Consider the following 27,875-nt stretch of genomic DNA (forward strand, 5'->3'; position numbering starts at 1 on the left):
AAGACAGTGAAATAATATTTGCAATGTGCTGAGATAAAATAGAGTTTATATAAAAAGAACTATCTTTCATGATTAAATGTAAAATAAAAGTAATGTGGAAGAAGTAAAAATTTAGAGTTTGTCACCTGCTGACTGTCAGTAAAGGAATTATAAAGTCAGTAGAAAAATGATCCTACAAGAAAGACCTGATATTAAAACAGAAATGAAGAACAAAAGTATAAATACATAAGCAATATTAACAAAATACTGACAATATAAAACAATGACATCAAAGCTCTGTGCTAATTAAAAAAAAAAACAGTAAATTAATGATGGCATGCAAATTGGAAGGGACTGAAATCACAGTGTTTTAAGAACAGAAATATTGATGAACTTCAGCCTGTGATAAATTGAATATGCATGTTAAACTTATATGCAAAATATATATATAAATTAACTTGAAAAAAGATATAGGACTTGGAAGCATATAAGAATATATGTAAAAAAGTGTTCAAATTGTTCAATAATCAAGAAAATGTAAATGAAAACCACAAGATACCATCACATTCACTAAACAGCAAAAATTAAGAGAATACAAAGTGTTGACAAGGATGAGAACCAAAGGGAATTCTTACGTTCTGCTGCAAGAAGAACTTACTGGTACAACCACTTTGGAAAACAAGCATTACCAGCAAAGCCAGACTTGCATATGTCCAACAATCCCACTACTGAGTGAGGCCCTTGAAAGTCTCTTACATATGTGCACCAGAAGATATGCATAAGAGTGGTCACAGAGCATTATTCATGAGAACAGAAGACTGTAAACAATCCAAATGTCCATTAACATTAAAATGGACTATAAAAAGATGTGGAACAGTCAAGCAACTGGATTCAATTAAGCAGCTACAAGCATCAACACAAACAAATCTCAAAAACATAATTCTGAGCAAAAGAAGGTACTGCTGCTGCTGCTGCTGCTGCGTCACTTAAGTCATGTCCAACTCTGTGCGACCCCATAGACAGCAGCCCACCAGGCTCCCCCATCCCTGGGATTCAAGAGGCAAGAGCACTGGAGAGGGGTGCCACAGCCGTCTCCAAAAGAAGGTACACATAGTATGATTCCACTTATACAAAATTCAAATTCAAACAAAAGCCATATAATATTGGGTTGACCAAAAAGTTCATTCGAGTTTTTCTGTAACATCTTACAGAAACTTTTTGGCCAATCCAAGTTATTCTTAGGAGGGTTATCATGTGATAGAACTATAGAGAAAAATAAAAGGAATGATTTCCACAAAATGCAGCAGAGCAGGCAGAACAAACACACAATGGGGGAGGATCACCGGAAGCAGCTCTAAAGTACTGACAATACCCTGTATTTCACGGCTTGGGATGTAGGTGTCATAGTTTGTTTCATTTTTGTATGTTAAACTAAATGTATAAGTTTTCAAAAGCTTTTCAATACATGCTCTGTTTCACAATTAAAAAAAAAAACTTTGAATATTTACTAACAAGTCAAAAATGGCTCTTATAATTTTTAAAGGGATGGGGACAGAGAATACGTGACAGAGACAGTATGTGGCCCTCAAAATATAAAATATTTACCATTTAGTCCTTTACAGAAAAACACTGCCAACTCCAGGTTTAAGAGATCAAAGTAGGCAAAATTGGGATGGCAATTAAGTAGAAACAGTGGCCAACAAAAGAAAGAATTATAGAACAGTTTCAGGGATGAGAAAAGGCTCAGCAACAAAGGCAGAATATCATATCAGTCGAGTGAGGAGAAACAAGGGACTCAGCCGAGGCTTGTGTTCAGTCACTAAGTTGTATCTGACTCTGCAACCCCATGGACTGGAGCCCATTCAGGATCCTCTGTCCATGGGATTTCCCAGGCAAGAACACTGGAGTGGGTTGCCACTTCCTTCTCCAGGGGATCTTCCCAACCCAGGGATCGAACACACATGTCTGCACTGCAAGTGGGCTCTTTACCACAGAGCCGCCAGGGAAGCCCAGCAGGAAGTGCCCTGATCACATGCAGGAAAGGTCCACTCCACAGTGGGACGGAAACACTGCACACAAGACCAAGAGCTGTGAGAACCACCACCGCTACTATTTCCAGTAGCACGTGAGGAAAGAAAGTGAAACCCCCATCGTAAGGAATGTCCAGCTCAGGGAAGCAATGAGCAAGGAGAACAGCATTAGACCCTAGCGGCCACTAACACCACTGACTGGAGTGGTTCCTGGGGAATGCAGGCTGGCGACGGCGGCAGAAGGCAGGATGCCCAAGCACGGGAGTGCACTAACGTGGAAAGAAATTGCTTCAGTAAACATGCCAAACTCAAGACACTTAACAACCATTTATTCCCTACCTACTGTGCGGGGATAGTCATATTTGTCTCTTTAATCATGACAGCAAATTATGAACAGGGAAGTTGAATATGAAAGAAGTTAAAAAGCCTAAGATCACAAACCGAATGAGTGACTGAGAGGGTGTTCTCTCCACTCATCACAGCTGTCACATGAAACAGACATCTCAGCAGGCAAAGCGACAGATAAAGGGAGTTAAGTAGTTATTTTCCACATTTATATCATGAAAAATCTTTTCACTAAATTGGCCCTGCTTTTCTCTCAAACTCACCAGGGACACTCCTGCCTCAGGGCTTCCCCTCTTCCTGAAACACTTTTCCCTCAAACAACCACTTAGTTTAATCCCTCACCGTTTTCAAGTTTTGTCTCAAATCTTGAAGGAACAGTAGAAAGTTAAATCACTAAACATCCATTTAAGAAATTACAAAAAGAGAAATGAATAAACCCAGTGAAAACAAAAAAAGGAGGGGAAAATATGGAGGACATGGATATTAATATTAGATTTATAGACACATTTCAGCAGAAACAGAAAACAAAATTACAACAGAGAAGATCAATAAAGCTAAAAGTTGGTCCTCTGAAAAGACCTTCAGGGAATTCCTTGCTTGTCCAGAGGCTGGAACTCCATGCCTCCACTGCTGAGGGCCTGAGTTCGATCTCTAATTCCACAAGCTATCTGGTATGACCAAAAATACAAAGACTAAAAAGAAGGGGAAAAAAAGAATCAACAATCAACTTTCAAATCAACAAAGCAGGATGAGAAAAAGTGAAAAAAAAAGTATCTAAACCAGAACAGACTACAGATTGTGATTTTAAAAATAAGAGAATTCTATTGTGAACAACTTTATGTCAGCAAATCTGAAAACTTAACTGAAATGAATAAAACCAAATTAACTACTAAAATTTGATCAAAATAGAAGCTGAATGCTGATACATTCATTGAAGAAATAAAATCAATTTTGAAAATGTCCTCCAAGACATTATCAGATCTAGGTGATCTTTTTAAAAAGGATGCATGAACACATGAATGATTCATTCCAATCATTCAGTTCAGTTGCTCAATCATATCCGACTCTTTGAGCCCCATAAACCGCAGAACGCGAGGCCTCCCTGTCCATCACCAACTTCCTGAGTCTACCCAAACCATGTCCAGCAAGACGGTGATGCCATCCAACTATCTCATCCTCTATTGTCCCCTCCTCCTCCTGTCCACAACCTTTCCCAACATCAGGGTCTTTTCAAATGAGTCAGCTCTTCACATCAATGGCCAAAGTATGGGAGTTTCAGCTTTAACATCAGTCCTTCCAATGAACACCCAGGATGATCTCCTTTAGAATGTACTGGTTGGATCTCCTTGCAGTCCAAGGGACTCTCAAGAGTCTTCTCCAACACCACAGTTCAAAAGCATCAATTCTTTGGCGTTCAGCTTTCTTTAGAGTCCAACTCTCACATCCATACATGACTACTAGAAAAACCACAGCCTTGACTAGACAGACCTTTGTTGGCAAACTAATGTTTCTGCTTCTGAATATGCTATCTAGGTTGGTTCATAACTTTACTACCAAGTAGTAAGCGTCTTTTAATTTCATACCTGCAATCACCATCTGCAGTGATTTGGAGCCCAAAAAAATAAAGTCTAACACTGTTTCCCCATCTATTTCCCATGAAGTGATGGGACCAGATGCCACGATCTTAGTTTTCTGACAGTTGAGCTTTAAGGCAACTTTTTCACTCTCCTCTTTCACTTTCATCAAGAGGGTCTTTAGATCCTCTTCACTTTCTGCCATAAGGGTGGTGTCATCTACACATCTGAGGATACTGATATTTCTCTCAGCAATCTTGATTCCAGCTTGTGTTTCTTCCAGTCCAGCGTTTCTCATGATGTACTCTGCATAGAAGTTAAATAAGCAGGGTGACAATATACAATGTTGATGTACTCCTTTTCCTATTTGGAACCAGTTTGTTGTTCCATGTCCAGTTCTAACTGTTGCTTCCTGACCTGCATATAGGTTTCTCAAGAGGCAGGTCAGGTGGTCTGCTATTCCCATCTTTTTCAGAATTTTCAACAGTTTATTGTGATCCACACAGTCAAAGGCTTTGGCATAGTCAGTAAAGCAGAAATAGATGTTTTCTGGAACTCTCTTGTTCTTTAGATGATCCAGCGGATGTTGGCAATTTAATCTCTGGTTCCTCTGCCTTTTCTAAAACCAGCTTGAACACCTAGAAGTTCACGGTTCATGTATTGCTGAAGTCTGGCTTCGAGAATTTTAAGCAATACTTTACTAGCGTGTGACATGAGTGCAACTGTGCAGTAGTTTGAGCATTCTTTGGCATTGCCTTTCTTTTGAATTGGAATGAAAACTGACCTTTTCCAGTCCTGTGGCCACTGCTGAGTTTTCCAAATTTGCTGGCATATTGAGTGCAGCACTTGCACAGCATCATCTTTCAGGATTTGAAACAGCTCAACTGGAATTCCATCACCTCCACTAGCTTTGTCCGTATGATGCTTCCTAAGAGGTTGACTCACTGGAAAAGACTTTGATGTTGGGAGGGATTGGGGGAGGGGGAGAAGGGGATGACAGAGGATGAGATGGCTAGATGGCATCACTGACTCGATGGACGTGAGTCTGAGTGAACTCCAGGAGTTGGTGATGGACAGGGAGGCCTGGCATGCTGCGATTCATGGGGTCACAAAGAGTCGGACACGACTGAGCGACTGCACTGAACTGAACTGAAGGCCCACTTGACTTCACATTCCAGAATGTCTCGCTCTAAGTAAGTGATCACATCATCGTCATTATCCGGGTCATGAAGATCATTTTTGTACAGTTCTTCTGTGCATTCTTGCCACCTCTTCTTCATATCTTCTGCTTCTGTTAGGTTCATACCATTTCTGTCCTTTATTGAGCCCATCTTTGGATGAAATGTTCCCTTGGTATCTAGAATTTCTTGAAGAGATCTCTAGTCTTTCCCATTCTATTGTTTTCCTCTATTTCTTTGCACTGATCACTGAGGAAGGCTTTCTTATCTCTCGTTGCTATTCTTTGGAACTCTGCATTCAAATGGGTGTATCTTTACTTTTCTCCTTTGCTTTCTGCTTCTCTTCTTTTTCACAGGTATTTGTAAGGCTTCCTCAGAAAGCCATTTTGGTTTTTTGTATTTCTTTTTCTTGGGGATGGTCTTGATTCCTGTCTCCTACACAATGTCACAAACCTCCATAGTTCATCAGGCACTCATTCTATCAGATCTAATACCTTAAATCTATCTCTCACTTCCACTGTATAGTCTAAGGGATTTGATTTAGGTCATACCTGCATGGTCTAGTGGTTTTCCCTACTTTCTTCAATTTCAGTCTGAATTTGGCAATAAGGAGTTCATGATCTGAGCCACAGTCAGCTCACCATCTTGTTTTGCTGACTGTATAGAGCTTCTCCATCTTTGGCTGCAAAGAATATAAAAAATCTGATTTTGGTGTCTACCATGTGGTGATGTTGATGTGTAGAGTCTTCTCTTGTGTTGTTGCTATGACCAGTGTGTTCTCTTGACAGAACTCTATTAGCCTTTGCCCTGCTTCATTCTGTACTCCAAGGCCAAATATGCCTGTTACTCCAGGTGTTTCTTGACTTCCTACTTTTTCATTCCAGTCATCTATAAAGAAAAGGACATCTTTTTGGGGTGTTAATTCTAGAAGGTCTTGTAGGTCTTCATAGAACTGTTCAACTTCAGCTTCTTCAGCGTTACTAGTTGGGGCACAGACTTGGTTAATGTGATATTGAATGGTTTGCCTTGGAAATGAACAGAGATCATTCTGTCATTTTTGAGATTGCATCCAAGTACTGCATTTCAGACTCTTTTATTGACTATGATGGCTACTCCATTTCTTCTAAGGGATTCCTGCCCACAGTAGTAGATATAATGGTCATCTGAGTTAAATTCACCCATTCCAGTCCATCTTAGTTCACTGATTCCTAGAATGTTGATGTTCACTCTTGTCACCTCCTGTTTGACCACTTCCAATTTGCCTTGATTCATGGACCTAACATTCCAGGTTCCTATGCAATATTGCTCTTTACAGCATTGGACCCTGCTTCCATCACCAGTCCCACTCACAAATGGGTGTTATTTTTGCTTTGGCTCCATCCCTTCATTCTTTCTGGAGTTATTTCTCCACTGATCTCCAGTAGCATATTGGGCACATACTGGGGAGTTCATGTTTCAGTGTCTTATCTTTTTCCTTTTTCATACTGTTCATGGGGTTCTCAAGGCAATACTAAAGTGGTCTGCCATTGCCTTTTCCAGTGGACTGCATTCTGTCATTGAATAAACAGGTAATTCTATTCTTACACAAAATCATCCAGAGAACAGAAAGAACATTCTCTAATTCATTTTATAAGGCCATATAACTGCAAAAAATAAAAGACTAAAACTCACTGAATAAAAATGAATAAGAGAAAAATCTCATCCTTACAGCAGACAGAATCCCAATAATAAACCGGCAGAAAAAAGTATTATAGTCATAAACAAAAACAGAATGTTATAATTTTTGTTAAAAAGAGCAACATAAAAAGTATACGAGAAACGATGAACTCAAAAAAGGACTGGAAAATAAAAGTTCAAGAAATCTCTCAGAAAGGACAGCCAAAAAAAGAAAAAAATTAACAGAAACTAAGAGAGACAAGAAAATTACAGGACTAGTGCAGAATGCCCAACATCCAAAGGTCAGAACTAGCAAAATTAGAAGAGAGAGGAAAAGAAGTCATCAAGGAAATAACTGAAGAAAATTTCTCAAATCAGAAGTCAGTAAGTTTCTGGGAACTGTGAAATTTCATTATACTGAGGACCAATAGGAGATTCTACATGCTTCGAGAGAGAGAAAACAGTATACAAAGGACCAGAAATCAGAGTGGCTTCAGACTTCAACTGGAAGCTAGAAGACAATATAGCAATGATTTCACAATTCTGAGGGAAAATTATCTCACACTTAGAAGCATGCACTCACCAAGTTTTAAGTCAAGTATTAGATGTAGGATAAATAGACCTTAAACATAAGGTCTCAGACTCCGCTGGTGGTCCAGTGGATATGAATCCGCCTGTCAATGCAGGGGACATGGGTTGATTCCTGGTCCGGGAAGGTTCCACATGCCGCAGTGAGACTCAGCCAGTACACTGTAACTACTGAGACTGCGTGTGCAACTACTGAGCCTATGCCCCGAGACTGTGCTCCACAACAAGAGAAGCCACCGCACCACAAGCAGAGGAGACCACCATCACCACAACTAGAGTCTGCACACAGCAACGAAGACCCAGTGCAACCAAAAGTAAATAAAATAAATTATCAAAAGTAAAAAGTACGGTCTCACTTTGTACCCTTTCTCAAGAAGCTACTAAAAGATATACTAAAATGGGAGAAGGCAAAATTTAAAAAAAAAAAAAAAAAAAAACATGCTGCGGAGAAGAGAGGTAAAGGAACTTCTAGGATGATGCGTCTAGTTTAACAAAAAATATTATTAGGTCTGTTTCTGGCAGAGCTCCTAAAACCCTTGTAACTTTGTGAGACAACCGTCTTTTGTGTGCTAATGAGATGACTCAGCTCCTTCCTTAATTCAAAGTCATTTTAGCAAACTATGGAACCTTAAAGAAGGTCGTAGGAACATCCAGATTACTAGTATCCTGGGCAGAAGTGCAAGGGACCTACCTCATTTGCAGCTGGTGTCCTAAAAAGGGGGTAATTTGCAGGTCTAAGACCTGTGGGGTCTGTGCTGACTCCAAGTAAAGAATAAGAGAACTGAACTGTAAGACACTCAGCTAGCGCAGGAAAACTGGAGAATCGACTGCGGTGGGAAAAGACACAACGTTGAAGGGAGATTGTAAGATGACAGCTATATTAAGAGGGCAACCAGTTCACAATGAAACAGTTTCACTCTGTGCACAGTCATGCTGCTGGCTGCCATTACCAGGATGCCTACTGCTCTCTTTTCGGCCAGAGGACAGAATGCTCAGTAAGCCTGGCTCAGATTCTTATCTGTACTTGCCGTGATGAAGTTCCTGCAACTGCCTGAACCACACAAGCACACTCATCTAACTGACATGCTCCTGAGAACGTGGGTCAGCTACAGTGAGGAAGTAGAAAACACAGAGCAGCCCACTGAGACGACATTGCTGCCAATCATCCATACTTGGTGACACTAGAATCCTGCCAGACGCCTCAACCACGAGTCCTATGACATTCCTGATGACTTTCTCAGGGTCTTGCCCACCAACTTCCCCAGAAGGGACTCTTATAAACCAGGAAGCCAAAAGCCAGACTCTGACAGAGACTGTTCAACGTGTCTTTTTCGGTAAGCCTTCATCTAACAGTGCCAACTAGGTCAATGCTCGGTACTACGAATTTGGCAATACTCTATTTTGGACCCGAGGTGTTAGCTACTTATGTGAAGTATTCTCTAAACTGCATGTTTATATTTTAAACACATCTGTATGCAAAATGTACTTTTCACCAAAAAAAAAAAGTTTTAAATAAAGAGTAGAACAGTATGCTTCATTATAGGGGACTGGAAGGCAAAAGTAGGAAGTCAAGAAACACCTGGAGTAACAGGCAAATTTGGCCTTGGAGTACAGAATGAAGCAGGGCAAAGATTAATAGAGTTTTGCCAAGAGAACGCACTGATCGTAGCAAACATCCTCTTCCAACAATACAAAAAAAGACTCTACACAAGGACATCACTAGATGGTCAACACCAAAATCAGACAGATTATATTCTTTGCAGCCAAAGATGGAGAAGCTCTATACAGTCAGCAAAACAAGACTGGGAGCTGACTGTGGCTCAGATCATGAACTCCTTATTGCCAAATTCAGACTGAAATTGAAGAAAGTAGGGAAAACCACTAGACCATGCAGGTATGACCTAAATCAAATTCCTTATGATTATACAGTGGAAGTGAGAGATAGATTTAAGGGACTAGATCTGATAGACTGCCTGATGAACTATGGATGGAGGTTTGTGACATTGTACAGGAGACAGGGATCAAGACCATCCCCAAGAAAAAGAAATACAAAAAAGCACAATGGCTGTCTGAGGAGGGCTTACCTCCTGAGAAAAGAAGAGAAGCAAAAGCAAAGGAGAAAAGTAAAGATACACTCATTTGAGTGTATCTTTTGCAGAGTTCCAAAGACTAGCAACGAGAGATAAGAAAGCCTTCCTCAGTGATCAATGCAAACAAATAGAGGAAAACAATAGAATGGGAAAGACTAGAGATCTCTTCAAGAAAATTCTAGATACACTGCGTCCAAAGATGGGCTCAATAAAGGACAGAAATGGTATGAACCTAACAGAAGCAGAAGATATGAAGAAGAGGTGGCAAGAATGCACAGAAGAACTGTACAAAAAAGATCTTTGTGACCCAGATAATCACGATGATGTGATCACTTACCTAGAGCCAGACATCCTGGAATGTGAAGTCAAGTGAGCCTTACAAAGCATCACTACAAACAAAGCTAGTGGAGGTGATGGAATTCCAGTTGACCTATTTCAAATTCTAAAAGAAGATGCTGTGAAAGTGCTGCACTCAATATGCCAGCAAACTTGGAAAACTCAGCAGTGGCCACAGGACTGGAAAAGGTCAGTTTTCATTCCAATCCCAAAGAAAGGCAATGCCAAAGAATGCTCAAACCACTGCACAACTGCACTCTTCTCACACACCAGTAAAGTAATGCTCAAGATTTTCCAAGCCAGGCTTCAACAGTACATGAACCATGAAATTCCAGATGTTCAAGCTGGTTTTAGAAAAGGCAGAGGAACCAGAGATTAAATTGCCAACATCCGCTGGATCATCTAAAGAGCAAGAGAGTTCCAGAAAAACATTTATTTCTGCTTTATTGCCTATACCAAAGCCTTTGACTGTGTGGACCACAACAAACTCTGGAAAATTCTGAAAGAGATTGGAATAGCAGACCACCTGACCTGCCTCTTAAGAAACCTGTATGCAGGTCAGGAAGCAACAGTTAGAACTGGATATGGAACAACATACTGGTTCCAAACAGGAAAAGGAGTACGTCAACATTGTATAGTGTCACCCTGCTTATTTCACTTATATGCAGAGTACATCATGAGAAATGCTGGGCTGTGGGAAGCACAAGCTTGAGTCAAGATCCCAGGAGAAATATCAATAACTTCAGATATGCAGATGACACCACCCTTATCGCAGAAAGTGAAAAAGAACTAAAGAGGCTCTTGATGAAAATGAAAGAGGAGAGTGAAAAAGTTGGCTTAAAGTTCAACATTCAGAAAACAAAGATCATGGCATCTGGTCCCACTGCTTCATGGCAAATAGATGGAGAAACAGTGGAAAGAGTGGGAGACTTTATTTTGGGGGGCTCAAAATCACTACAGATGGTGACTGCAGCCATGAAATTAAAGGACACTTGCTCCTTGGAAGAAAAGTTATGATCAACCTAGACAGCATATTAAAAAGCAGAGACATATTACTTTGCCAACAATGGTCCATCTAGTCAAACCTTTGGTTTTTCCAGTAGTCATGTATGGATGTGATAGTTGGACTGTAAAGAAAGCCGAGTGCCAAAGAATTGATGTTTTTGAACTGTGGTGTTGGAGAAGACTCTTGAGAGTCCCTTGGACTTCAAGGAGATCCAACTAGTCCATTCTAAAGGAGATCGTCCTGGGTGTTCATTGGAAGAACAGTTGCTAAAGCTGAAACTCCAATACTTTGGCCACCTGATGCGAAGAACTGACTCATTTGAACAGACCCTGATGCTGCGAAAATTGAGGGCAGGAGGAGGGAACAACAGAGGATGAGATGGTTGGTTGGCATCACCAACTCAATGGACACGAGTCTAGGTAAACTCCACGAGATGGTGATGGACCAACTCCAGGGAGGCCTGGCATGGTGCAGTCCACAGGCTCGCAAAGTCAGACGTGACTGAGCGGCTGAACTGAAGAGCAGAATGTGTAGTGGGCTGCCATTACTTTATAAAAAGGAAAGAAAGAATACATGTGCTTACTTGTTTGTACATGGGAAAAATACTTCTGGGAGATTAAGAAACTGATCACAGTGACTGCCTCTAGTGAAGACAACTGGGTAGCTGAGGACTGGGGTGGAAAACAGACCTGTACCTATAAAGCCTTGTAAAGCTTTTGAATTTCTAACACTGAACTTCAAAGGCATGAATGCAGACATACATACATAAATAAATGAATACATTCAATGACTTCTCTGATTTAGCTTGAGGATTTTGGCAAATCACAACTCTGAGTCTTTAATAATGGGGATAATACCTCAAAGGCTGGTGACAGAATCAAATAAGCTTCTGTAAAAAGCCCTTTGAAATCATCAAATACTATGTACATCTGAAAGGTATTATTGAAAAATATCTATCCTGTCTCTTTCTTTCTACTTACTGTACATAGAAAGTGTCATTCCTTCGAGATATGGTTAAGTTTTATGATCACTGGCATTTTAAAGTAAATCACGTGATGTTATGTAGATTTCACAAACACCTAACAAAGCCTGCAACAAATTCACCTGCTCCAAGTTCCTCACAATATTACTAATCCTTCTCACACGTTAAACCATCACTATGACCCCTTGTGCAGCTCCAAGTGAATAAGAAAGCCCCGTGTGAACTGCCAGTTCAAAGACCTACAGAGGGAACCTAAGATACCCAACCGCATGGCAAGTTCATCCATTGTAGAAACCAGCAAGACAAAGTCCCTGTCCTCAGGGAATCCACAATCTGTTAGCAGTCCCAACAATTTAAGTGCTATGCGGAGGCTGTCTGAACACAAGCATTAGTCATCTATCTCATAGGGACTGCAGAAAGAGCAAGGCATGCTGCTAGGAAGAGGTGCTGAAGTCATGCTTATATCCAAGCTGAAAGGAAGAGCAGGAATTAAACAAATAGACATACAGGGGTGGGACTTTAGGCAGAGAAAATAACAGAGGCAAATTATCAAAGAGCAACAGAGCATTCAGAAAACTGCAGGAGGCCACGGAGAATACCGTGTTCTACATTTTAAAATCCAACCTCTCAAAAGAAACCATTACTGGCAGCTGTGCAGAAATACAGGAAGATATTTTTGGATAAAGGAGTTTATCATTGCTAACGTCTGGGTTATACTCAGCACAGAATAATGTTTAATAGTGCTTATTTCCCATTACCAGAGGAAAACAGACAACATACAATTATTTTTCCATTAAAGTCTAAGGGGCTATGGCAGAAATTTACTAAACCTAAATAGCTTTAAACGTCTACTATTCTAAATATCCATAGTCAGGCCATGTGAAATGACAAAAATTACTGTCATCTCTGATTAGGAGGAAATCAGAGGTGAGGAGAAGATAACAGTAGGAAAATACTTCTTTGGTTGTTTAAAAAAAAAAATTATGCGCAGTTTCTAGAAAGGAGGACTGATCGAGAACACAGATATAGAACATTATTCTTTCTGTTTAAATGAGGGGAAAATTTTCATTGCACATTCTGAGGGAGAGACTCATCAGCCTGTGACTATGGCCAACAACTCTCCAAACAGAAAATGATGGTATAACAAAAAGACGTCTATCAGGTGAATTACTAATACCTGCTTCTCAAATTGTCTGTCACACTGCACACCTACACGATTCTTTCTCTGAGCAACTCTGAGAGCTTATGTCCCTCAGGGGAAAAGGAAAACACCATCTCCAAAGTGACTGACATCAAAAAGCCAGAAGAGCAGGGACTATTTCCATAAAGCACATGGCAGACAAAGTTCAAAGGAGTAATTGCAGGATTCTCATAGCTCACCTATACTGACACTATGCCAGATGATTCTACAAACTCCTCAAATCATTCATGGCAGGGATTTAAGTCAGGTACATAAAAGGTCTACCTGGCTGAAGGAGTTCTATGATTATTTGGTCCCACTGTACAAATAGTTGAGGACTATCTTAGAGCAATAACCTCAGCCTTGGACAGATGAGAGATACTGGGTTGTTTGTTTTTTTTTTTTTAAGAGATACTGTTTAGATGAAGAGGGAGTGCAGTTGCTAAGAATATGGAGAAATCTAATTTTCTATAAAGCAGATACTGTTCCCAAGTTTTAAGACTGAGAAGATCTAGCCACTATATTTCAAAACAGTCACAATGAAATACTGAAACCTCTCCATGTGGGCATCAAATTTATTGGAACCTCAACTATCTAGGTCTAGGTATAAATTCAAAGGGCAAACATCAATGAAAACAGGTATCACAAACCCATGCAAAAGCTCCAATGCCATTAGAGAGTCACACTGTGCTTCAGGAAGAAAGAAGAAAAAAGCCTCCCACAAGCAAAACTCATTTCAATTATAATTAATATAGCCACTGAGCAGATAAGAGAAAAAACAGTCATACAATATATGAAGTTCATGCACCTCACTAAGAACCTATTTACTCTGATTTTACATTTAGAATTTATTCCTACATTAGATACCGTTCCTATAAGCACATGGTTTCCTATTTTGGGGAAGCAGAGAAGCAATTAATAAGTTGGAGTCATCTACAATCAGAATCACTGACTAGGCATACTGACAGCACCCAGACGCAAGGGAACAACCTGACATGGGAGAAGAAAAATCATTTTTATAAACAGATGTAGAACCCAAAAAACAAGGCAGAACAGACCCTTAAGTAGAGGTGGAACAAGTAGCATTAAGAACATCAGGGGCCTCTGAGAACACCATGGTATTACACATGCATCACAACATGGTAGATAAATCCCTTGTCACAAGACCTGTGTTCTGGTTCTGTTCTTAATCACAAGCCACTCAGGTTCTTCTGCACTCACCTCCACCTGTAAAACCAGAGTAATAAATCCTTGCCCTACCAACCAGACATACTGCCATAAAGAGCTGAAAAAATTATTTAGGTAGCCATGTTTGAAAACTGTAACACATTATACAATATATGACTTTAAGAATAGTTAGACTATGTTCTGTATAATCTGTTTAAGAAGACAATCTATTTAAATCAATTTCCATTTAAATGGCTAAATAAAACGCTAGCACCTCTCTTAACAGAAGAAAATTAACTTAACATGGTACCATTTATCCCCTCCCACAAATGGTCAAGTTTCTTTCCCTTTTCACAAAGGAAAAAAGAGCTTTTAAAGCAAGAGAAAGGTTTTAGCATCTGAAAAAGAATATATATATGTATAACTGAATCACTCTGCTGTACACCTGAAACTAACACAACATTGTAAATCAACCATACTTCAATAAAAAAAAGAAATTTTAAAAACAAGAATAAATTAGCCACGTACAAAAGCGAAAAAAAAAAGATTAGCTGCCCTTTGAAAACCAGATAGATTATATTGATATGTAGCATTTTATTTGACAGGAAAGATATTTCACAATGACAGAAGATAAAAAATACTTTTTTATTTATTTTAAAAATAATTTTTGATCTATTTTCTATTTTTGGCTGTGCTTGGTCTTCACTGCTGCGTGGGCTTTCCTCCAGTTGCGGAGAGCAGGGGGCGCTCTCCAGGTGTGGCGTGCAGGCGTCTCACTGCAGGGGCTTCTCTTGTTGCGGAGCATGGGCTCAAGGGCTTTAGGAGTTGTGGCGCACAGGCTCAGCAGTTTTGGCTCCCAGGCTCTAGAGTACAGGCCCAATGGTTGGGGTGAACGAGCTTAGTTTCTCCCAAGCATGTGGGATCTTCCCAGATCAGGGATCAAACCCATGTCTTCTGCATTGGCAGGCAGACTCCTTACCACTGAGTCACCCGGGAAGCCCTCAAAATATTTTTTCAGTGAATACCCATACCTAAAAATGTAACATGAAATAAAGTATCTATTATAGGTACATTATAGAGCAATATTTTTTTAAACTCTAAGTCATAATCACTATAGGAAATATAGGAGTACATTATTTTTAGTAAAGGTTAAGTATTATAGGATTTTGTTTCACTTAATATCTGTTATTACTATGTATATATGTAACTTGCTTTCTAGGTAGAGGCACAAATTACTTCCTTAATGTTCTTCTATTATTGCATCAATTTCCTGGCCTGGTCTTGGCTGCCTGTCCCAATCTATCCATGGGCTCCTGAGGAGGCTCCTCAGCCTGCTTGCTCCTTTTATTGGTAAGCCCTTCCCCTGTCTATACTCACTTTCGTTTCCTTAGAGCATGTACCTGCAAGGACAGCAGTTACAAGTTCTCAAATAGACACACACAAAATGAATTTAGTGTGTTTCTATACAACAGACATGCTCTGATTGAGGATAGACTACATATCTTATCAAGAGGAGGTGTACACAGAATGATGTGTATTTTATACAGATGTCATACTTAAAAGGCTACCTCTGAGATTACACAGAATCAGTTCTACTTCCAAGCAAAAGATCTCTCTCTCTTTCAATTAAGGGATGAAAAATGATAGCAGAGAAATGCGTAAAAGAGGACTGGAGAGAGGCACTGAAATGGAGTAAAAAAGATCCACAGGCCACGTCGATCGATCACTGACAGCTATTCTGACTCTGAACACAATTTTAGAACAGTTCTGAGGAAAAACACAGAAAAGAACTAAATATTTGCAAAAATACACACACAGGCACGCATATATACACACAGGTGTTTCATCATACCATATCTTTAGTACAAAAAGAGAAAAAAAGAACATAGTATCTATTACCTGTCCTCTCTGCAAGTCCACATTGCTATCATTTCTCTCATGTTCTACAGGCCAAAATCTACTTTGGGAAACATCTTCTCACAAATCAATCCACTCTGATTGAAACAGATGGACATGTCAACAAGTGACTCATATGCAGAAACAGAGCAAACAGGGTTTGCTGAATTGTTCAACTTTTTATTGAATTTGTCTTTTGCCAATTCTCACCTACTTTGAAATATATATCAAGTAAATTATCAGACATTTAATTTTACCAAGTGCCAGACAAATAGCTGATTCTGTATCAAAATACTGAAAACACAGTGACCCTGATTTGTAAAAGTCACTCCAGGCATAAATGCTAATCAAACCATATTATCATTGATCAGTAAAAGGCTCAAATATGCATTTATGGACTGAATAAAACATAGAAATACACAGTGAAAATACATATGAGTAAGAAAGAAAGTGCAAATCTCTATAAGTGTTTCAAAATACGCACTAAGGGGAAATTGAGGAAGCGAAGAGGGTCCATTTGTGCTACATAAGGCCCTAAAGACAGTATTAAAGCTTTTAGAACCAACTATGCAGAAAGCAAGCACCACAGGGAAATGAAGGAAGGTTGAGCCTGGGGATAAACAAACAGGAACCTGATGAAAGGAACAAACATGGCTGAGTTGGTGAGGTCTGTATCGTTACTACTCTGCACCTTTTCAGGGGGAGTGCACGGGAAACTGGATGGACAATACAGGTCAGCTACAAAGCCTACCTTGGTGAAAGCTGAACATGAGTGAGAAAACAAAACAAAATGTCGGTCTGTCCAGGTGAGATTTCCAGAAATACTTTTTACTTATTATATTTACTTACTGTCTTTAAAATTTTGAAAGCTTTGGAGTTTTCTTAATGCATTAAAAGTTTGTGTATAAAAATGCAAGAAAAACTGTTTATCATGATTCTAGTTGAAGATATAAAAGGTAATTCAAGTAAGAGTAATTCTGATGAATAAAATGAGCACTTGGTATAAAATATATCAGTTTTATAACAGCATAAAACTATCAGTGAAGAAAGGGAGTGGTAAAATGAAAAAAAGTTACAAGTGGATTTCCACTCTACAACACTTAAACTGACTTAAATAGCTATAGTATCATATCAACTTAAAAGTCAATAGATTAACAGTGAACAAAAAAGAAGGCACACACAATATACACCAAAGCAGGTTAAAAGATAAGCTTTCTATAACACAATAATGCTGACAATTAACCTCCAAATAAGTTTATCCCTTTCCCTCAATCAACTCACCCAACATTTTCTGCATCTTCATCACACTCAGCTTTATATTTGCAGGGTCCACACTTGGAGTGTTTTCTGTGAACTTCTGCCCCTGACCCTTCCTCTTCTGTTTAAAAAGAAAAATTAAATTTTCAACCAAAAGCTGGGATCCTTTCCAGACCTGCCTCATGTTTTCAGCAGCCATTATCCTATTTCTGGGGAAAATGTATGCAAGGCTCTTGAAAACAATCAGTTCTAAAAAGCTATTGATGCTTGAGTCCAAAAATGCTGTCAATACAGAGTATAACATATACTGTGGAAAAAAAAACAAGTATTGGGGCCAGAAAAATAATCCCTTAGCCTAAGTACCATGGAACAATAAGCTAGGTCTCATTAATTCTTAAAAAGAATTACCATAACATGAAATAAGAGAGGGGAAATAAACATGAGCAATAAATTCAGTCCAGTGATTACCCTACTGAAACAGCCTGTGCAATCCTATTAGCAATAAGTGATTCAACAAACAAGTTACTCAACGCAGCAGAGTCTAACCACTGCCTTGTCCTCACAGCAGTTTCACACCTGCCTTAAAAACTGTCTCCAAATTTTAAAAAGAAAAAGAGTCTATTTACAAAGTACTTACCCTTTCCTACTTTGCCACCTAGCCCTGTCAATAATAACAAGAATGCTGAAGTGTATGGGTCTCCTATGATCCAGCACAAGATTAGTGCATACCACCAGCCCCCAAATCAGCTCATATTTCACAGTTAGGGAACCTCATTTCTGTGGGTCTGAGCTACAGTGGATCCTATTATGATCATCTCAAACTGGTCAGGGAGATGAGTTCTGAAGCCAATTTAGGGATTATGGTTTACTTAGAGGATGTCCCAGTGTGGTCTGGGAGAGCATATTTTATTGAGGGGGTGCCTATCAGCAGAGAAGGTGTTATAAGGAAAGCACACAGACCTAAGTGCCTGTTTGGCACTATTTCTAAACTTGCCACTTTGGATACCTACCTACACTTTACCCAAACTCTCATGCATACTCCCAAACAATTCCAGGGAGCATAATCTTAACTATTTCTAAGCCTCAGAAATACCATGAGATCTAAAATTCACACAGCCACCATGAGCTCACTAGAATTTGTGTATTAATCTGAGCAAACCACTTAGCATTTCTAACTCATACTCCCTGAAAAAAAAAAAAATTTACCAACAACCAACATTCTCAGGGCAAGACATCCAATATTTGTACCATAAAAGCAAATATGTAGACCAACTTCCATTTCTTTCATATAGTAACAATGACAATTTCCTAACTGAATATCTGACCACAGGGGCTAGACTACATGGTCCTTTAAAGTCCTTTCCAGTTCTAAGATCTAGAATTTATGAACTCATCTTTCACACATGATCACGAAATTTCTGCTTGACTATGTCTACTTAAAATCTATTTTCAGACAACTTTTAATCTTTTTTTTTTTTTAAGCTAAAACCATCATCCCTGAACTTCTTCCTCAGGACAGTTCTTCTACTCTCTCAGTTCAGTTCAGTCGCTCAGTCGTGTCCGACTATTTGCGACCCCATGAATCGCAGCACACCAGGCCTCCCTGTTCATCACCAACTCCCGGAGTTCACTCAGACTCACGTCCATCCAGTCAGTGGTGCTATCCAGCCATCTCATCCTCAGTCGTCCCCTTCTCCTCCTGGCCCCAATCCCTCCCAGCATCAGAGTCTTTTCCAATGAGTCAACTCTTCGCATGAGGTGGCCAAAGTACTGGAGCTTCAGCTTTAGCATCATTCCTTCCAAAGAAATCCCAGGGCTGATCTCCTTCAGAATGGACTGGTTGGATCTTGGACTGCAAGGAGATCCAACCAGTCCATTCTGAACTTCTACTCTCTAGGTGACCTTTAAAGTGCCTTCCAACTCTACAGTTTTAGGGTTCTATGAAACATAGGGGAATGGAGTAAGGTTTCAGATAGTGCTAGAAGGATCATAACCATGGTTTTCATTTGCATACATGTGAATTTTACCTGAGATGTTTTTTCTTTTAGTGGATCCACAGAGCACCTGAAACATTATTTTGCATTCAGTGGATACTCATTAAGAATTACAGTCTCATTAGATTATGAGATAGTTTGGTCATTCTCAATTTTAATAATTCATCATTCCTTGGCTTTATGGCTGAGACCAAGTATGCTATCTGTTCTAATCAATTCTAATAATTCAGAGTAAACTCTGTTATATGCTATTACCAAATATTAGTTTTTTTTTAATTTCGTGCCTTGAAAATTCCTTATGAGCACAAAACGTGTAAGCAAGCAACGGAAGAGAGTCACAAATACTCTGATCCGAGCTAAAATCACCTGGGGATGATCCTACAGAGAGGGCCCTTTGGTGTAACTTCAATTTAACTGAAGCAACGTTTCCCCTTTGTCTGACAACAAATCTAAAATGAAAAATAAATGCAGGAGAAAAAGGAATGCTTAGGGCTAAGGGGAACTTGAGGGGTTGGGATGATGACTGAGTGGTACTGGGTTTCTTTCTGGGGTAATGAAAATGTTCTAAAGTTGGCTGTGGTGATTAATGTACAACTCTGTGAATACACTAAAAGCCATTGAATTGAGGGGCAAATTGTATGGTATGTGAATTTTATCTCAGTAAAGCCATTTTTAAAATGCAAAAGAAGAAAAGGCCTTTGAAGGGGTATTTGAAACTTACCTCCTTCTCCAGATCCAGAGCCATTATCTAAGAAGAAAAATAAAGAATGAGTATCAACACTTTTCCCAGAATCTGATCTTACCAAATAGTAAAATTTCTTATCAAAAATCAAACGGTGATATCCATTCTCAGATAGTCCCTTTTCTCATTTTTGTCGATATCCAACAATTTATTCTTATATACTTATTTTGTACCTTTCTCCAAATATAAATTCCTTGGATACATAATCTATACCTCATAATCTTGGCAGCTCATTCAGAAAATACCCAGGTGCTTTGTACAGAGTAAAAATCAATAAATATTATAAAGTAAATGACTAAATAAAAATAATTTTAATGAACTCACTTAAAAGGTAGAAGAAATGTTTAACTTTGCTAAAGCTTTAAAGGAATAATAAGTAAACTGCTTTTAATACAAAGGGAGGAAAAGCTTTGAGTCTTGCTCCAAAAATCTTAATTAAAGCTGTGGATAAAGGCCAAAAGATATGAATAAACCTAAGGTTTAGAAGGAAAGAACCTCAGGGTTGAGGCTTTCTTAATACTGATGAAATTAACTTCCTCCAGGAAACCTTACCAGAAGGAATCTCACCAAGGTGTCGATGAAAAACTTGTTACTAATCAAATTAAAGAGCCTCCCTCAAAGTTACCAGCAAGAAACCAGTGTAAAATGTAATTAATTTAAAATATGTATTTTATAATCCTGAAAGAACCAATATATGGCACAGAGCATGTTGAAAAGAGGGCAAGACTATCAGCCTGGAGCCTAGATAGCAAGTGCTGAACTTGACACTCTATCCAGCCCTTTCTAGGGAGAATTTACATGAAAATGCATTCCAGTCTATCAGACAGCTCTCGAGAATAGGGGGCATCCTTCACAATATCTCTCCCTTGCCCCCTCACCCTCAATCTCTCGAAGACAATAATCAAAGTCCCAATCATGGTAGAAACAAGAGGGATTGGAAAAAATACACCTTTTAGTTATCAGCCATTTCAACACTATTTCTGCTTTATTAACTATGCCAAAGCCTTTGACTGTGTGGATCACAAAAAAACTGTGGAAAACTCTGAAAGAGATGGGAATACCAGACCACCTGACTTGCCTCTTGAGAAATCTGTATGCAGGTCAGGAAGCAACAGTTAGAACTGGACATAGAACAACAGACTGGTTCCAAATAGGAAAAGGAGTACGTCAAGGCTGTATATTGTCACCCTGCTTATTTAACTTATAAGCAGAGTACGTCATGAGAAATGCTGGGCTGGAAGAAGCACAAGCTGGAATCAAGATTGCCGGGAGAAATATCAATAACCTCAGATATGCAGATGACACCACCCTTGTGGCAGAAAGTGAAGAGGAACTAGAGTCTCTTGATGAAAGTAAAAGAGAGTGAAAAAGTTGGCTTAAAGCTCAACATTCAGAAAACGAAGATCATGGCATCTGGTCCCATCACTTCATGGCAAATAGATGGGGAAACAGTGGCTGACTTTATTTTTGGGGGCTCCAAAATCACTACAGATGGTGACTGCAGCCATGAAATTACAAGACGCTTACTCCTTGGAAGGAAAGTTATGACCAACCTAGACAGCATATTAAAAAGCAGAGATGTTACTTTGCCAACAAAGGCCCGTCTAGTCAAGGCTAATTTTTTTTCCAGTGGTCATGTATGGATGTGAGAGTTGGACTATAAAGAAGGCTGGGAGCCGAAGAATTGATGCTTTTGAACTGTGGTGTTGGAGAAGACTCTTGAGAGTCCCTTGGACTTCAAGGAAATCCAAAAAGTCCATCCTAAGGGAGATCAGTCCTGAGCGTTCACTGGAAGGACTGATGTTGAAGCTGAAACTCCAATACTTTGGCCACCTGATGCAAAGAGCTGACTCATTTGAAAAGACCCTGATGCTGGGAAAAATTGAGGGCAGTAGGAGAAGGGGATGACAGAGGATGAGACGGTTGGATGGGACCACTGACTCAATGGACATTAAGTCTGGGTAAACTCCAGGAGTTGGTGACGGACAGGGAGGACTGGCATGCTGCAGTTCATGGGGTCACAAAGAGTTGGACACAACTGAGCAGCTGAACTGAACTGAACTTCAACGCTTCATGGGATTTTATACAAAGTCTTATAGTGTATTCACTGACCGATCAACCATGAAAAATATCTTCTCTATGCAGAGAAAAAGAAAGGATGAAAGAGCAGGAATAAAGACAAGAAGGGAACTTGACTTATTTTTATTACCAAATTTTTCTTAGGAAAACTCTCTTTTTCCCTTCTATTCCATATACATTGACTAGGTATGGCACCCCACTCCAGTACTCTTGCCTGGAAAATCCCATGGACGGAGGAGCCTGGTAGGCTGCAGTCTTTTCACTTGACTTTTCACTATTTGTGCATTGGAGAAGGAAATGGCAACCCACTCCAGTATTCTTGCCTAGAGAATCCCAGGGATGGGGGAGCCTGGGGCTGCCGTCTATGGGGTCGCACAGAGTCGGACACGACTGAAGCGACTTAGCAGCAGCAGGTACATATTATATGTTAGACAACGTAGTAAAAGGAATAGGTACAAATTGATAAATAAGACAGACACAGTGCAGGAGATACTCACTACCAACCTTTTTTTCAACCAATGTCCAATTTTAATAAATATAATATCTCACTGCCTCCCATCAGGGTCATTTAAAATTTTGAAATAAATATATTGTGACGACTCTGATAATGAGGTTGAGCTCTTTCTGTAGATTAGATTTTCACTAGACACACGCTTTCCCCGACTCCAACCCTGGAATTATGACATCCTCTCTAGGGAAGACATAGTACTTTCCTGTTCAGAAACAGGATTTGGCTAAAGGATAAACACATTCATCTGTGTTGGATAAATGAAGTATGATGTATACACAGACATATGCACAAAGCATGAACAAACTGCCAGGAGATGCCAAAGGAGAAAGATTTCAGAGAGGAGAAAAGATTTAAGCTCAATATTAAAGCATTAAAAAAAGGAGTTCTCAAATAAGCAAAGGAGAATGCTATTTCTAACATAGCAAACAGGACCTACACCAGACTAAATGACAGAACACAGACCCCCACCTAGCAGATAACAAGATCAAAGTAGCACCTTACAGCTTAGCTCATTCGACCCTCACTTAACTGCAGGAAATGATAACTATCTAACCATATAGGTATGTAACTGGGGCTCAGAGCAGCTAAGTGACTTGAGCAAGGTCATTCAGCAAACCAGAGATGAAGTTAATTTAAGTTAGACTTTCTAAGCCTAGTGCAGTGCTCTTTCCAGCCTAACACGCTGCCTCCCCATGTTTAACATTCATTGTTTATCAAAGCAGTTGGCATCTTAAACTCCTCATAAATGATGCATAATTAATTTGGGATTATAAAGAACTCCATATTCCTTTTTAGTTTCTAAATCAAGTCTGAAATATAATGTACCTAGAAAAGTATGTGAGAACCATACCAAATGACAGTCTACTGGCCTAAAGGAACCTAATTATTTAGGGTATGGAAAAGAATTTGGCCTTTCCCAAAGAGAGATCTGGCCTTGGCCCACAGCTTCTAGAAGGCAACTGATGTTTAGGAAGGAAGCTGACCACATCAGATCTTAGGGTGGGACTGGCCACACTCAATATTCTTAGGGTAGGGGCTGGCTCACACCAGAAAGATCAACCACATAGTTCAGAGTAGAGGCTTTGAGTCATGTGGTGTTAATAGACCAAGTTTGAGATCAACCACATGGACAATTAATCAGTCACACTTATGTAATGGAGCCTCAATAAAAACTCTCAACACAGGCACTGTAGTATACAGGAAAAGAAAGGAAATGGAGTAGTCATATAAAGAACAGCCTCCACATTTACTGCTAACCTTCATACAATAATTCTAGTATAGTATCTCACCAGCATCCCTGCTCCCAAATACAAACACAAGTAAGAAACCAAGGCATTACTGCTGGTTTCTTACAGTAATGCCTTCCAAAATTAACCACTACCAATTTAGGAAGACATAAAGAAGGCTGAGCATTGGAGAATTGATGCTTTTGAACTGTGATGCTGTAGAAGACTCTTGAGAATCCCTTGACAGAAAGGAGATCTAATCAGTCAATCCTAAACAAAATCAACCCTAAATATTTATAGGAAGGACTGATGCTGAAGCTGAAGCTCCAATACTTTGGCCACCTGATGCAAAGAGCTGACTTGCCAGAGAAGATCCTGATGCTGGAAAGATTGAAGGCAGGAGGAGAAGGGGATAACAGAGGATGAGATGGTTAGATAGCATTACTGACTCAATGGACATGAATTTGAGCGAACTCCAGGAGATAGTGAAGCACAAGGAAGCCTGGCACGCAGCAGTTCTTGGTGTCACAAAAGTCAGACACAACTAAGTAACAACAACAACAAATAATTCAGGAAGGAAGAGAGAAGTAAACACAAAAACTGGGAGGAAGTTGGTAACAAAGGCTGGCAAACAGAAAAGACACAAAGAGAAGAGCTTGGACAAACACTTTCTGGGATGCCACTGAGTTTCCACAATATTCCCCACTCTACCTCGCACCAAAATAAAAATTAACAAAATGGATCTCATAGCATTTACCCTCCCAAATCTTATTCTGCCTAATGTTCAACCATAAGGCAAAACTGATATGCAAAGTCTCCACCAAAAATAGTATTAAGCATTAAAAACATCCTGAGAAGTACCACAGAAGAGGTAATAAGAGAAACCACCCGGAGTTAAAAAGCAACATGAAATGGGGGCAAAAAGAACCCCCCGCCCACTTCCCACATTATCATCCCAATCCACACAGCACTCTTGGGAATAAACCTCTGACTGGAAACTTCATCTTAGTACGCGGAACCACTTCTAACATTTCTTCAGAAGAGTATCACCCATACCAGAGTAGCACGGTCCTCTTGCTACTACTGTTATCTCTTTCTGGTGCTTACAAGCAGCCCTTCTGAGAAAGCATTCATTTTGGTACGTGTCCCCATTTGATCCACAGACAGGAATGTAATTCGTATGGCACTGCAAAAGAAACAAAAATAAATTCTCAGAACGACACATGAATTATTTAACAGTTTGTTTCATATTCACGAATGCAATGCTATAGTATTGCAACACACTTCTACTACAGAAGTTTGTTCTTTTATTTGGTTTTTAAAAAGAAGAGCTATGCTACTTTCTCATACCTTTTTTCACATTTATAATGAAAATATTTTAACTATCAACTACCCATAAAAATGAGAATGAAAATCTCTATCATATCTACATCATTTGCTAGCGATCCAAGGAGATAATATCAGAGGAGATTCTTTCCAATGGTTGGAATAAGCACTAATGATGTAAACTATCAAAATTCACTTATTCAACACCTCTAGTGTAAAAGGCTTCAAGGTAAATGCTATAGAAGACACATGAGCTCTGTTCTCTGAGACTGTACAATCTTATTGGAGAGCCATATAAAGAGGAAATATATGTGTGTGTGTATATATATGATCATGTAATCACCGACTCGATGGACATGAGCTTGGGTGAACCTGGGGAGTTGGTGATGGACAGGGAGTCCTGGCGTGCTGCGATTCATGAGATCGCAAAGAGTCGGACAAGACTGAGCAAACTGAACTGAACTGAACTAAATCAAAAGTACAGATAATAAGTAAAATATCTAACACCTATTACTGTAAGACGTAAGGTATTTAAGAAAGCCTCCTCAGAGAAGGTGAAACGTAAATTGGACCTTGAAGAATTGGTAGATGAAAAGAAAAAAGATGATACAGGTTTGAGAAATGACACTGAATTGGTATGTTTAAAAAACTTTAAAACTTCTATATTTCAAAAATATATAGGACTAAAGTTTTAAAATCTGGGAGAAAATAGTATAACATGATACAAGTTATCATCATTAAAACAGAGACAGTACCAATTAATACAAAATGGACAAAAGACAAATTTATAGAAAGATAACAAACGGTTAATTAATATATTAAAAATGCTGACCTTTACTAATAATCAGAGTTGTACACAAAAATAAGATGCTACTTTAACCTTATAAAACTGGCTATTAGACAAACAAAAAATTCAATTTAGCTGCATACCAATAGCCCTGCTGTAATTTAAACTGGCTCAATCTTTTAAGAATGCAATTTAATAACACATTTTAAGAGTTCTAAAAAAGCACTGAGGCTTTTGATCTAGGATTACACATTTAAGGATCTATCTGAAGGAAACTACGATAGATGAAAAGTTATTACAGTCATTTCAAATAGAAATGTATTCATAAGAAAAACATACAGGAAAAACATCTAAGTATCCAATAAGGTAATGTTCATTTTGAAGCACGCTATATATATTCAAAGAGTCACTGAGCATTACCCTTTATAAGAATACTGTGTGACATAAAAACATGATGCTAGATGAAAAGCAGGTGATAATACCATGTATATAACTTCCGAGAATTTTGTGCCATTTTTAAATGCATTATCTAGTCCACAAAACTGAATGCAAATTTCTTAAATTATATGATAATATAAAATAAAAATGTAGCAAGAAGATAAATTATACATATATCTGAATTATTTATAAAAATAAATATTCAGAGAGTAAATCCTAGAAGAAAATGTCAATAAATTTTTCACATTACTCGTCACCATATTTTTTTATTTCCATGTTTATGATTTTGTTTTTCTCAATCTTTCTGCAATGAGCAAGGCTTACTTTCATCATTCATTTACTTTTTAAAAAGTGGTCAACTTATTTTATTAACCATGAATTTGGCACACTACCTCAGGTAAAGCACTGGTAAAAACCATTTTTAATAAAATATTTTATAACCAAGTTGACTTGCTATACACTATCACCAGATTCCTACATCAACTTTAGTTAAAACTCAAATTTTACTTTAGGATGCCTTCCTATATTCCTCCAGTTCTTCCAAGGATCACATTCCTTTATTCTCTTCCCCTAACATTCTCCAGTACTCTTGCCTAGAAAATCCCACGTACGGAGAAGCCCGGTAGGCTGCAGTCCATGGGGTGGTGAAGAGTTGGACACAACTGAGCAACTTCACTTTCACTTTTCACTTTCATACATAGGAGAAAGAAATGGCAACCCACTCCAGTGTTCTTGCCTGGAGAATCCCAGGGATGGCGGAGCCTGGTGGGCTGCCGTCTATGGGGTCGCACAGAGTTGGACGGTCAGGGGCAGCAGCCTAGAGTGCCAGGCTGCAACGGCGCAGGAACGGCTGAGAGGAGCTCCCCGTGTCCGAGGCCAGGGACGGCGGCCGAGAGGAGCAACCCCACGCCCGAGGCCAAGGCAGAGACAAGGAGGAGCAACCCCACACCCGAGGGCAGGGGCAGCAGCCGGGAGGAGCAACCCCATGTCCAAGGAGCGGTGGCTGTGATGGCGCAGGAAGGCCTAGAGGAGCCATCCCACGTTGAAGGTCAGGAAGGGCTGCAGTGAGGAGATACCCCTTATCCAGGTAAGGAGCAGCGGCTGCAAGTTGCTGGAGCAGCCGTGAAGAGATACCCCACGCCCAAGGTAAGAAAAACCCAAGTAAGATGGCAGCTGTTGCAAGAGGGCATCAGAAGGCAGACACACTGAAACCATACTCACAGAAACTAGTCAATCTAATCACACTAGGACCACAGCCTTGTCTAACTCAATGAAACTAAGCCATGCCGCCAGGCAACCCAAGACGGGTGGGTCATGGTGGAGAAATCTGACAGAATGTGGTCCACTGGAGAAGGGAATGGCAAACCACTTCAGTATTCTTGCCTTGAGAACCCCATGAACAGTATGGAAAGGGAAAATGATAGGATACTGAAAGAGGAACTCTCCAGGTCAGTAGGTGCCCAATATGCTACTGGAGATCAGTGGAGAAATAACTCTACAAAGAATGA

The 27,875-nt window shown here is 39.5% G+C and overlaps 1 protein-coding gene across 2 annotated transcripts in view; it reads right to left on the reverse strand.

The window, feature by feature from the left end:
* TMEFF1 (transmembrane protein with EGF like and two follistatin like domains 1) overlaps positions 1 to 27,875 on the reverse strand; it is a 99,570-nt gene that overhangs the window by 33,327 nt on the left and 38,368 nt on the right. For both annotated transcript variants that reach the window (XM_042242956.1, XM_027964168.2), the window contains exons 3-5: positions 24,873 to 25,002; positions 19,980 to 20,006; positions 17,289 to 17,385 (exon numbers count right to left, since the gene is read on the reverse strand). In XM_042242956.1, coding sequence (XP_042098890.1) covers positions 17,289 to 17,385; positions 19,980 to 20,006; positions 24,873 to 25,002 — 254 coding nt within the window. The remainder of the gene's footprint in view (positions 1 to 17,288; positions 17,386 to 19,979; positions 20,007 to 24,872; positions 25,003 to 27,875) is intronic.

Source organism: Ovis aries, chromosome 2, assembly GCF_016772045.2.
Source record: "Ovis aries strain OAR_USU_Benz2616 breed Rambouillet chromosome 2, ARS-UI_Ramb_v3.0, whole genome shotgun sequence".
In the NCBI taxonomy this organism is placed as follows: domain Eukaryota; kingdom Metazoa; phylum Chordata; class Mammalia; order Artiodactyla; family Bovidae; genus Ovis; species Ovis aries.